This window comes from Oncorhynchus nerka, linkage group LG22, assembly GCF_034236695.1.
Source record: "Oncorhynchus nerka isolate Pitt River linkage group LG22, Oner_Uvic_2.0, whole genome shotgun sequence".
NCBI lineage: Eukaryota > Metazoa > Chordata > Actinopteri > Salmoniformes > Salmonidae > Oncorhynchus > Oncorhynchus nerka.
Genome location: NC_088417.1, coordinates 47,670,231 through 47,684,079, shown reverse-complemented (window position 1 = coordinate 47,684,079; position 13,849 = coordinate 47,670,231). Strand labels below are relative to the sequence as shown.

The 13,849-nt window shown below is 43.3% G+C and overlaps 1 protein-coding gene across 1 annotated transcript in view; it reads right to left on the bottom strand.

Annotated features, from left to right (window-relative positions):
• Positions 1-10,073: 10,073 nt before the first annotated feature.
• LOC115105274 (PDZ and LIM domain protein 4-like) overlaps positions 10,074-13,849 on the bottom strand; it is a 66,356-nt gene continuing 62,580 nt past the window's right edge. Inside the window, exon 7 of the mRNA XM_029627091.2 lies at positions 10,074-13,226. Within this exon, the coding sequence (XP_029482951.1) occupies positions 13,022-13,226 (205 nt within the window). The 3' untranslated portion in view covers positions 10,074-13,021. The remainder of the gene's footprint in view (positions 13,227-13,849) is intronic.

The following is a 13,849-nucleotide window of genomic DNA, read 5'->3' as shown; positions in this document are numbered from 1 at the left end:
CAAGCCGGACATTTTGTCGCTAAGTTTGAAGCTCTCAGAACACACTCCTCACATCAAGTTTATTCTGATGGACAGTCAGCTAGCTGATGCTGAAGTAGTGATTTTGGCCACAATACACAACACAGACGGTTACTGAGAGGCTCAGGCTCAGTGTTTAAAGTAGAACTGAGATGAGTTGAAACACTGGAGCTCAGAATTATTTCCATGGAGTAAAGGTCTCTCACTCTATGTCTCTCCCTCTCTCTCTGTCACGTAAAGTAACTTCATTACTACATACAGTGCCTTCGGAAAGTATTCAGACCCCAACTTTTTCCACATTTTGTTACTTTACAGCCTTATTCTAAAATGGATTAAAATCCTTAGCATTCTACACACAAGACACCACAATAATAAAGCAAAAATAGGTTTAGACATTTTTGCAAATGTATTAAAAATAAAAAACTATAAATATAAATACCTTATTTACTTAAGTATTCAGACCCTTTGCTATTAGACTTGAAATTGAGCTCAGGTGCATCCTGTTTCCATTTATCATCCTTGACGTATTTCTACAACTAGATACCTGTGGTAAATTCAATTGATTCTACATGATTTGGAAATGCACACACCTGTCAATTTCCAAGATGGCGTAGCAGTTCTGACGTCTTTGTCTTGTCGTGTCTCGTGTTTATATATATTTTTTCTCTGTGTATATTTCGTATATATTTTTTATATTTTTAACCCCAGTTTCAACATACTCTCCTGCAACCTGCTTCACCCAATGTGGTATGGATCTGCTACTTTCTATACTTTAGAACCGGAACCCACAACAGCAGCTAGCCAGCTAACTAGCTACTAGCTAGTAGTCAGTTAGCCACTGCTAGCGGTCATCAGCTAACCTTAGCCCGGTCAAGTCCTGCCAGTCTGCACAGCGCGAATCAACATAGAATCATACCGGACTGCTTTTTCTCCACATCTCCGGTTTCCTACCGCAAGCTCTAAACCTTTTCACCTGGATTATTCCAGCTAGCTAGCTGCTGTCTGACTAGCTACCCCCTGGCTAACATCTCTGTCCCGAAACAAGCACCAGTGAGCCTGGAACTAGCCTTGTGCTAGATCAGCCGGGAGGCTAGCTGAAGAGGTCCATCAGCCACTTCTTGGGCTACAATACATATTCTGCCAATTGGCCTGGACCCTTTTTACTGCCGACACGGCGCCCTGCTGATCCATCATGACTGGTCTACCGAAGTAATCCGCCTGAGAGGTTTCAACAGGCTCCTCCGTCGAGACGTCCCCTAAAGTCCCATCCGCTAGCCTGTTAGTCACGGCCCGCTAGAAGTCTAGAACATATCGGACAGTTAGCTGAAGAGGACCATCAGCCAATTTCTTGGGCTACAATAACTATTTTGTCAATTGGCCTGGACCCTTGAACTACCTACACGGAGCCCTGCCGATCCAACACGACTGGTCTGCGGACGTAACCGTCCGAAGGGGCTACAATAGACTTCTTTCGTCACGACGTCCCCCTGAGGCCCTTCTGCTAGCCTGCTAGCCCCGGCCCGCTAGCTGTCTGAATCGTCGTGTCTCCAGCTCGCCTAGCTACCCATTGGTCCCTATGGTCACTCGGCTATGCATGCCTCTCCCTAATGTCAATATGCCGTTGTCCATTGCTGTTTTGTTTAGGGATTATTATCTTATTTCACTGTAGAGCCTCCAGCCCTGCTCAAATGCCTTAGCTAGCCCTTTTGTTTCACCTCCCACACATGAGGTGACCTCACCTGGTCTAAATGATGTCTCTAGAGACAAAACCTCTCTCATCATCACCCAATGCCTAGGTTTACCTCAACAGTATTCACATCCTACCATACCCTTGTCTGTACATTATGCCTTGAATCTATTCTTCCGTGCCCAGAAACCTGCTCCTTTTACTCTCTGTTCCGAACATAGTAGACCAGTTCTTATAGCCTTTAGCTGTACCCTTATCCTACTCCTCCTTTGTTCCTCTGGTGATGTAGAGGTTAATCCAGGCCCTGCAGCATCTAGCTTCACTCCCATTCCCCAGGCACTCTCATTTGTTGACTTCTGTAACCGTAAAAGCCTTGGTTTCATGCATGTTAACATTAGAAGCCTCCTCCCTAAGTTTGTTTTATTCACTGCTTTAGTACACTCTGCCAACCCGGATGTCTGAATCCTGGCTTAGGAAGGCCACCAAAAATCCTGAAATTTCCATCCCTAACAATAACACTTTACGACAAGATAGAACTGCCAAGGGGAGCAGAGTTGCAATCTACTGCAGAGAGAGAGAGCCTGCAGAGTTCTGTCATACTATCAAGGTCTGTGCCCAAACAATTTGAGCTTCTACTTCTAGAAATCCACCTTTCCAAAACAAGTCTCTCACCGTTGCCGCTTGTTATAAACCATCTTCTGCCCCCAGCTGTGCCCTGGACACCATATGTGAATTGACTGCCCCCAATCTATCTTCAGAGCTCGTACTATTAGCTGACCTAAGCTGGGACATGCGTAACACCCCGGCCGTCCTACAATCTAAGCCTGATGCCCTCAATCTCACAGATATCATGGAACCTACCAGGTACAACGCCAAATCCGTCAACACGGACACCCTCATAGATATCATCCTGACCAACCTGCCCTATAAATACACCTATGCTGTCTTCAACCAAGATCTCAGCGATCACTGCCTCATTGCCTGCATCTGTTATGGGTCTGCGGTCAAACGACCACCCCTCATCACTGTCAAACGCTCCCTAAAACACTTCAGCCATCAGGCCTTTCAAATCGACCTGGGCCGGTTATCCTGGAAGGATATTGACCTCATTCCGTCAGTAGAGGATGCCTGGTTATTCTTTAAAAGTGCTTTCCTCACCATCTTAAATAAGCATGCCCCATTAAAAAAAAATAGAACCAGGAACAGATAAAGCTCTTGATTCACTCCGGACCTGACTGCCCTTGACCAGCACAAAAAAAGTCTGTGGCATACTGCATTAGCATCGAATAGCCACCGCGATATGCACATTTTCAGGGACGTTAGGAACCAATTATCACAGGCAGTTAGGAAAGCAAAGGCTACCTTTTTCAAACAGAAATTTGCGTCCTGTAGCACAAACTCCAAAGATTTCTGGGACACTGTAAAGTCCATGGAGAATAAGAGCACCTACTCCCAGCTGCTCACTGCACTGAGGCTAGGAAACACTGTCACCACCGATAAATCCACGATAATTGAGAATTTTAATAAGCATTTCTCTACGGCTGGCCATGCTTTCCACCTGGCTACCCCTAACCCGGTCAACAGCCCTGTACCCCCCCCCCCCCCACAGCAACTCACCCAAACCTCCCCCATTTCCTCGTCACCCAAATCCAAAATAGCTAATTTTCTGAAAGAGCTGCAAAATCTCGACTCCTACAAATCAGCTGGGCTAGACAATCTGCACCCTCTCATTCTAAAATGATCCACTGCAATTGTTGCAACCTCTAATTACTAGCCTGTTCAACCTCTTTTTCATTTAGTCTGAGATCCCCAAAGATTGGAAATCTGCCGCGGTCATCCTCTTCAAATGGGGAGACACTCTAGACCCAAACTGTTACAGACCTATTTCTATCCTACCCTGCCTTTCTAAGGTCTTCGAAAGCCAAGTTAACAAACAGATTTCTGACCATTTCAAATCCAACCGTACCTTCTCCACTATGCAATCTGGTTTCCAAGCTGGTCATGGGTGCACCTCAGCCACGCTCAAGGTCCTAAACGATATCATAACCGCCATCAATAAAAGACAGTACTGTGCAGCCGTATTCATCGACCTGGCCAAGGCTTTCGACTCTGTCAATCATCACATTCTTATCGTCAGACTCAACAGCCTTGGTTTCTCAAATGACTGCCTCGCCTGGTTCACTAACACCTGGTTCACTGTGTCAAATCGGATAGCCTGTTGTCCGGACCTCTGGCAGTCTCTATGGGGGTGCCACAGGGTTCAATTCTCGGACCGACTCGTTTCTCTGTATACATCAATGATGTCACTCTTGCTGCTGGTGATGACACCATTCTGTATACTTCTGGCCCTTCTTTGGACACTGTGTTAACTAACCCCGAGACCAGCTTCAATGCTATTCAACTCTCCTTCCGTGGCCTCCAACTGCAAGTAAAACTAAATGCATGCTCTTCAACCAATCGCTGCCCGCACCTGCCCACCAGTCCAGCATCACTACTCTGGACGGTTCTGACTTAGAATATGTGGACAACTACAAATACCTAGGTGTCTGGTTAGACTGTAAACTCTCCATCCATACTCCCATTTAGCATCCCCAATCCAAAATTAAATCTAAAATTAGCTTCCTATTTCGCAACAAAGCATCCTTCGCGTCCTTCAGGTGGTTCACCAACTACTTCACAGATAGAGTTCAGTGTGTCATATCGGATGGCCTGTTGTCCGGACCTCTGGCAGTCTCTATGGGGGTGCCATAGGGTTCAATTCTCGGCCCGACTCTTTTCTCTGTATATATCAATGATGTTGCTTGCTGCGGGCGATTCCCTGATCCACCTCTACGCAGACGACACCATTCTGTATACTTCCGGCCCGTCCTTGGACACTGTGCTATCTAACCTCCAATCGAGCTTCAATGCCATACAACACTCCTTCCGTGGCCTCCAACTGCTCTTAAATGCTAGTAAAACCAAATGCATGCTTTTCAACCGTTCGCTGCCTGCACCCGCACGCCCGACTAGCATCACCACCCTAGAATATGGGGACATCTATAAGTACCTAGGTGTCTTGCTAGACTGTAAACTCTCCTTCCTGACTCATATCAAACATCTCCAATCGAAAATCAAATCTAGAGTCGGCTTTCTATTCCGCAACAAAGCCTCCTTCACTCACGCCGCCAAACTTACCCTAGTAAAACTGACTATCCTACCGATCCTCGACTTCGGCGATGTCATCTACAAAATAGCTTCCAATACTCTACTCAGCAAACTGGATGCAGTTTATCACAGTGCCATCCGTTTTGTTACTAAAGCACCTTATACCACCCACCACTGCGACCTGTATGCTCCAGTCGGCTGGCCCTCGCTACATATTCGTCACCAGACCCACTGGCTCCAGGTCATTTACAAGTCCATGCTAGCTAAAGCTCCGCCTTATCTCAGTTCACTGGTCACGATGGCAACACCCACCCGTAGCACGCGCTCCAGCAGGTGTATCTCACTGATCATCCCTAAAGCCAACACCTCATTTGGCCGCCTTTCGTTCCAGTTCTCTGCTGCCTGTGACTGGAACGAATTGCAAAAATCGCTGAAGTTGGAGACTTTTATCTCCCTCACCAACTTCAAACATCTGCTATCTGAGCAGCTAACCGATCGCTGCAGCTGTACATAGTCTATCGGTAAATAGCCCACCCAATTTTACCTACCTCATCCCCGTACTGTTTATATTTATTTACTTTTCTGCTCTTTTGCACACCAATACCTCTACCTGTACATGACCATCTGATAATTTATCACTCCAGTGTTAATCTGCAAAATTGTAATTATTCGCCTATCTCCTCATGCCTTTTGCACACAATGTATATAGACTCTCTTTTTTTTCTACTGTGTTATAGACTTGTTAATTGTTTACTCCATGTGTAACTCTGTGTTGTCTGTTCACACTGCTATGTTTTATCTTGGCCAGGTCGCAGTTGCAAATGAGAACTTGTTCTCAACTAGCCTACCTGGTTAAATAAACGTGAAATAAAATAAAATAAAATAAAAACTCATGCTGCCAAACATACCCTCGTTAAACAGACTATCCTGCCGATCTTGACTTCGGCGATGCCATTTACAAAATAGCCTCCAACACTCTACTCAGCAAATTGGATATAGTCTATCACAGTGCCATCCGTTTTTTCACCAAAGCCCCATATACTACCCACCACTGCGACCTGTATGCTCTCGTTGGCTGGCCCTCGCTTCATATTTGTCGCCAAACCCACTGGCTCCAGGTCATCTATAAGTCTTTGCTAGGTAAAACCCCGCCTTATCTCAGCTCACTGGTCACCATAGCAGCCACCACCCGTAGCACGTGCTCCAGCAGGCGTATTTCACTGGTCACCCCAAAGCCAATTCCTCCTTTGGCCGTCTTTCCATCCAGTTCTCTGCTGCCAATGACTGGAACTAATTGCAAAAATCACTGAAGCTGGAGACTCATATCTCCGTCACTAACTTTAAGCATCAGCTGTCAGAGCAGCTCACAGATCATTGCACCTGTAGATAGCCCATCTGCAAATAGCCCATCCAACTACTTTATCCCCATGTTATTTATTTTTTGCTCCTTTGCACCCCAGTATCTCCACTGGCACATTTATCTTCTGCACATCTATCACTCCAGTGTTTAATTGCTAAATTGTAATTGCTTCGCCACTGCAGCCTATTTATTGCCTTACCTCCCTAATCTTGCATCATTTGCACGCACTGTATATAGATTTTTTATATTGTGGTATTGACTGTACGTTTGTTTATTCTATGTGTAACTCTGTGTTGTTTCTTGTGTCCCACTGCTTTGCTTTATCTTGGCCATGTCGCAGTTGTCAATGAGAACTTGTTCTCAACTGGACTACCTGGTTAAATAAAGGTGAAATTAAAAAATATATATAAGGTTCCACAGTTGACAGTGCATGTCAGAGCAAAAACCAAGTCATGAGGTCGAAGGAATTGTCCGTAGCACTCCGAGACAGGATTATGTGGAAGCACAGTTCTGGGAAGGGTACCAAAACATTTCTGCAGAATTGAAAGTCCCCAAGAACACAGTGGCCTCCATCATTTTTAAACGGAAGAAGTTTGGAGAGCTGGCCACCCGTCCAAACTGAGCAATCGGGGTAGAAGGGCCTTGGTCGGGGAGGTGATCAAGAACCCGATGGTCACTCTGAAAGAGATCTAGAGTTCAACTATGGAGATGGGAGAAGCTTCCAAAAGGACAACCATCTCTGCGGCACTCCACCAATCAGGCCTTTATGGTATAGTGGTCAGACGGAAGCCACTCCTCAGTTAAAGGCACAATAGCCCACTTAGACCATGAGAAACAATCTTCTCTGGACTGATTAAACCAAGATTGAACTATTTTGCCTGAATGCCAAGCGTCACGTCTGCAGGAAACCTGGAACCATCCCTATGTTGAAGCATGATGGTGGCAGCATCATGTCGTGGGGATGTTTTTCAGTGGCAGAGACTGGGATACTAGTCAGGATCGAGGCAAAGATGAATGGAGCAAAGTACAAAGAGGTCCTTGATGAAAACCTGCTCCAGAGCACTCAGGACCTCAGACTGGGGCGAAGATTCACCTTCCAACAGGACAACAACCCTAAGCACATAGCCAAGACAACCCAGGAGTGGCTTTGGGAGATGTGCAGCAACAATCCCCATCCACACTGACAGAGCTTGATAGGATCTGCAGAGAATAATGTGCGAAACTCCCCAAATACAGGTGTGCCAAGCTTGTAGCATTATACCCAAGAATACTCAAGGCTGTAATCTCTGCCAAAGGTGCTTTAACAAAGTACTGAGTAAAGGGTCTGAATACTTATGTAAATGTGTTATGAGTTTTTTTATTTGAATATATTATTAAACATTTCTAAAAACCTGTTTTTGCTTTGTCATTATGGGGTATTGTGTGTACTGTATATTGATGAGGGGGAAAAACTATTTAATGCATTTTAGAATAATTCTGTACCTTAACAAATTGTGTAAAAAGTCAAGGGGTCTGAATAGTTTCCGAAGTTAGTGTTTATGTGCCTCTGGTATTTTTTAATATTTGTTTTATTTAACCTGTATTTCACTAGGCAAGTCAGTTAAGAACAAATTCTTATTTACAATGACCCTCTACAAAAAGAAAAAAGGCCTCCTCTGGGGACATGGGCTGGGTCTAAAAATAAAATATAGGACAAAACACACATCACGAAAAGAGAGACACCACTACCTATTTGTACAAATGACCTTGACTAACCTGTACCCCCGCACACTGACTCGGTACCGGTACCCCCTGTACAGCCTCATTATTGTTATTAATTTTATTGTGTTTATTTGTATTTATTTTTTTACCCTAGTTTATTTAGTAAATATTTTCTTAACTCTATTTCTTGAACTGCATTGTTGGTTAAAGGCTTGTAAGTAAGCATTTCACGGTAAGGTCTACCTGTTGTATTCGGCGCATGAAAGAAATCAAATTTGAGTTGAAAACTACATCAAGAGAGACCTAAGACAACAACACCAAATGGCGGAAACACATGACAACAAAGCATGGTAGCAACACAACATGGCAGCAGCACAACATGGTAGCAGCACAAAAGATGGTACAAACATTATTGGGCACAAACAACAGCACAAAGGCAAGAATGTAGAGACAATAATACATCATGCATACATCAGAAAGTGTCCATGATTGAGTCTTTGAATGAAGAGATTGCGATAAAACTGTCCAGTTTGAGTGATTTTTGCAGCTTGTTCCAGTTGCTAGCTGCAGTGAACTGAAAGAGGAGCGACCCAGGGATGTGTGTGCTTTAGAGACTTTGAACAGAATGTGACTGGGAGAACGGGTGTTGTATGTGGAGGATGAGGGCTGCAGTTTGTTTCTCAGCTAGGGGGGGGGGGGGGGGGTATAAATAAGTATCAACCAGTGTGTCTTGCGACGGGTATACAGAGATGACCAGTATCTCTATCATTAAAATAGATTCCACTTAATTGTACATGCTACTGTGCATTGCAAATATATGAATGTAAAGAGTAATGCATTTGAACTGTAATGGTGAAAATGTTAAGCTTCTGTGAAAGCTTTCTTTTATACAAAGTTGTCAGTCTTTATCATGTTCTCCATGCTTGATTAAAGTACGAGACGACTTCCTAAACGCCATGTTCCTTGCTGCAGCTGTTTGGGGATTGACTTGTGACCAGCAGCATAACATATGTGTCACCAATGTGGAAAATGTTACCCTATGCCTGTTAAGATGAGTGTTCAAAGCCTTGGATTAGTCACTCACTGTTGGCCACGTTGCTAAACCACATCACTCTTATATTTACTGAATCATTTAAATTAATGACTGGGACTCCAAAACAGACCAATTTCTCTTCCTTTTTTCTCCCTTCCCCTGTATCTCTCTTCCCCTAATTTTCGCTCTCTCCTTCTCTCCCCTCATTTTTCGCTCTCTCCTTCTCTCCCATTTTGCTCTCTCTCTCTCTCTCTCTTGCGCTCTCTCGCTCTCCCCTTTTGCTCTCTCCCCTTTTCTCCGCTTTTGCACTCTCTCTCCCCCCCTTTTGCTCTCTCTCCTTCTCTCCCCTTTTCTCCCCTTTTGCACTCTCTCTCTCTCTCTCCCCCTTTTGCTCTCTCTCTCAAGGTGTTAAGACATATTTAATGGGGTATGAAGGGCTCCTGCCTTCTGTTTCTGATTATAGTTAACCATTGAATCTCAGCCATACATCACAACTGTATGGTAAACTTGACATTCGATCTTAAACAAACCACAAACTTCTCATATTACATCAATTGCCACACAATATTCTCAAAAAACATTTTGTGGGGGTAAAATGTGAAGAAAATCATTATGTGTAGGTTTTGGATGACACAGTTTGAACATAATCCAAAAAAGGCAGTTTTGTGTTCAATGTCTGCTTGTAACAAATTGAAACATGGAGTACTTGTTGTCACAGGCCCTAGGAAGTGGATGTCTCTGGGTTTGGATCAGTCAATTTGTGTTCATCCAAAATGGCACCAACCCACTGGGCACACACTGTTTGAATCAACGTTGTTTTCACGTCATGTCAATGAAATGACGTTGCACCAACGTGAAAGAGAAGTTTATTCGACGTCGGTGACCAGTGGGAAAGCAGTGCACTATGTAAGAAATAGTGTGCCATTTGGAACGCAGGGCATTGACTCCGAGCTGTAGGTCTGAGTACATACTGTGGGTAGAGTGCCTTGTCATAGCCAGGATATACAAATCCACAAAATGGAACCCTATATCTATGTAGTGTGTCCACAGACAAGCTAAAGTACTACTCTCCAAATATTTCACAACAAATACAGCATGCCTGTAAAAGAAATGCTCAATCATGGGTATGATTTTAATAACTTTTTTCACTTTATTATATCCTAAAAAAGAAATAGAAGAAACCAGAACAAAATGTGTCAACAAAACAATAAGTTAAAAATGAGAGGATTCTGTGACTAAACACGGTAAGCAGTTAAATGACACAGACGTGTGAAGGCAGAGTGACAAGACATGTTTGTTAAACAGCCAAGACGAAACAAATATGTACAATTAGAACTAAAACACCAACATCATGACAACATCATTTCACATAATTTACAAAGAACTACTGTCCTAGTTGGCATTGCAGTAGCTAAACATTAGGGTCACGGTGGATATCGAAATAACAAGCACTTTGAGATTGAGTTTTTCATTCAAATTTAAAAAAGCACTTTTCATGCAACTATTTCAGTTCACTGTTTGCTGTCCCTAAGGCTGCATGACACATGTAAGTGATCATAATTCATCCAACACTTTCAGGGATAGAGACTATTTGCTCCTAACACAGATATGTTTGTCACTTCCAAAAGCACCTACAGTACCAGTCAAAAGTTTGGACACACCTTATTCAAGGGTTTTTCTTTGTTTTTTCTTTTTTTCATATATTTTTTTAACATTGTAGAATAACTTTGTCTTGATGACAGTATTGCACACTTTTGGCATTCTCTCAACCAGCTTTACCTGGAATGCTTTTCCAACAGTCTTGAAGGAGCTCCCACATATGCTGAGCACTTGTTGATTGCTTTTCCTTCATTCACTCTGCGGTCCAACTCATCCCAAACCATCTCAATTGGGTTGAAGTCGGGTGTTTGTAGAGGCCATGTCATCTGATGCAGCACTCCATCACTCTCCTTGGTCAAATAGCCCTTACACAGCCTGGAGGTGTGTTTTGGGTCATTGTCCTGTTGAAAAACAAATGATAGTCCCACTAAGTGCAAACCAGATGGGATGGCGTATCGCTGCAAAATGCTGTGGTAGCCACGCTGGTTAAGTGTGCCTTGAATTACAAATAGATCACAGACAGTGTTACCAGCAAAGCACCCCCACACCATCACACCTCCTCCTGCGTGCTTCACGGTGAGAACCACACATGCAGAGATCATCCGTTCACCTACACTGCGTGTCACAAAGTCATGGAAATCTTTTATTTGAAATCTTTCATCAGAACAAAGGACAGATTTCCACCAGTCTAATGCCCATTGCTTGTGTTTCTTGGGCCAAGCAAGTCTCTTCTTCTCATTGGTGTCCTTTAGTAAGGGTTTCTTTGCAGGTTTCTTTGCACTTGAAGAAACTTTAAAAGTTCTTGAAATTAACCTTCATCTCTTAAATTAATGATGGACTATTATTTATCTTTGCTTATTGGAGCTGTTCTTGCCACAATATGGACTTGGTCTTTTACCAAATAGGGCTATCTTCTGTATACCACCCCTACCTTGTCACTACATAACTGATTGGCTCAAACACATTAAAAAGGAAAGGAATTCCACAAATTAACTTTTAACAAGGCACACCTGTTAATTGAAATGCATTCCAGGTGACTGCCTCATGAAGCTGGTTGAGAGAATGCCAAGAGTGTGCAAAGCTGTCATCAAGGCAAAGGGTGGCTACTTTGAAGAATCTATGATATAAAATATATTTGGATTTGTTTACCACTTTTTTGGTTACTACATTTATTTAATCCTTATTTTACCAGGAAAGTTGACTGAGAACACATTCTCATTTACAGCAACGACCTGGGGGAATAGTCACAGGGGAGAGGAGATGAATGAGCCAATTGTAAGCTGGGGATGATTAGGTGGCCATGATGGTATGAAGGCCAGATTGGGAATTTACCCAGGACACCAGAGTTAACACCCTTAATCTTACGATAAGTGCCATGGGATCTTTAGTGACCACAGAAAGTCAGGACACCTGTTTAACATCCCATCCGAAAGAAGGCACCCTACAGTACATAGAACAATGTCTCCAATCACTGCTCTGGGGCATTGGGATATTTTAGATCAAAATAATGTGTTATTTCATAGTGTTGATGTCTTCACTATTATTCTACAATGTAGAAAATAGTAAAAATAAAGAAAACCCTGGAATTATTAGGTGTGTCCAAACATTTTACTGGTACTGTAAACTCCCTCCCTCCCTCCCTCCCCCTCCCTCGAAATGTGGAAGTGTGATTCATTCAGTGGACCTGGCTGTGACTAGATATATGTTAAAATCAAACAAGAAAAAAAAGCGACAAACTCTTTCAAATACGTTCCCTTAGCCAACAACAACTGTCTATTTCAACCAAATGTGCCCCAAAAAAACCACACTAAACAAATGTATATTATTCCCATATGTTTCTAGATTCACCGGCTGGATTTCGATATTTTCCATGGCCTTGTCCTGCGTATTTGCTCCCCACAGCTTTTTAAAAGCTGCTACAGTGGAGAGACAAAAGGCTTTCTCGCGTGGCACTGGATTGCACTTATTTAATTGTAGCAGTAACAGTATGAGAAGCAGTGAAAGATGAATTCCATTCTCAGTCAGGTGCTTGACCCTATTCCATTCCGCTAACTGTATTGTAGTTGGCAGAGTTAAAAAAAAAAATAGAAAACCATCCCAAGATGTGAGAGGTCATTCGGTTGAATATTGCTTATGTTTCAACATAATCTAAAAGTGCTGTTGACACAAAGAAAAGCCCTCAATTTTAGTTAATTGGTTGATTAAAACATTGTTTGTTTTTTTACTCAGCAGGTGTAAAAATGTTAATCCGTCCAAAATAGGAAGAGTATGCTGTAAGTGTGAAAGAATTAAAGAGAGACTTAAAACCTCTTAAAACCTTTTCCCACTCTCTAGTATCCAACTCTAAACTGATACTTCCTGGCAACAGCTTGGACATGTAGTGCATTGGAAATGGAACACATCTATACGGGCTGGGAGCTGTGGATAAGACTGCAGGCACATGTCTGAGGGGGGGCTGTGTGAGAGTCAGACAACTTCAGACCAGTTCAACCTTGGAGTTGGGGTAGACGGCGACCACGTCATATCCCTCAGGAGGCTGTACGCGGGCCATGGCGTGGGTCTCACAGTACAAGTTCTCCTCGATGAAGAAGTAGCCCCTCTGCTTGAGGTTCATGCCGCAGTCATCACACATGAAGCACTCTGTGTGGTACAGTTTGTCTCTGGCCTTCACGATGGTTCCCCTATACGGACAGAACATAACCAGGTTGTTAGTGTCATGTCAAAGATAAGTGGTTTTCAAGGTTATGTAAATAAAGAGCTATTGGATTAGCATTCATTTTCTTATTTAACTATGTCACTGTGCATTCAAGTGACCAGTATTCTATTCATGGATGTGGGTATTTGCATTACCAATAAGGATTACATAGCTTCACAACAGCCAGAACTCATTGGTTGAATTTGAATATCCCCTGTATCCGGGCCTTTATCCTAACCACTACTGCTTATAACAGTAGGTAAATGCTTTAGTGCCCTGCCTAAAAAAAACCTGTGTAAACAGTCTATATAACAGATCCATGGTACTAAGCCTCCACAACAGTCTCTTGTCCAAATGACATCGCTGTTTACCCATGGTGCTTTAACGGTGTGGGGATTACCGGCATCTCTGGGTTCCTGAGGAGGAGGGCGTGGCACAGAGGTTTATTCATTCAAAGTGATATATGGAGATCATTTTCCCTCTCTGTTATTAGCTTGGGCCTGTTGGAGCAGGACTAGATAGCATCCCAAATGGCACCCTGTATCACCTGTAGTCTATGGTCAAAAGTAGTGCATTATATAGGGACTGCGGTGCCATTTGTGACACACT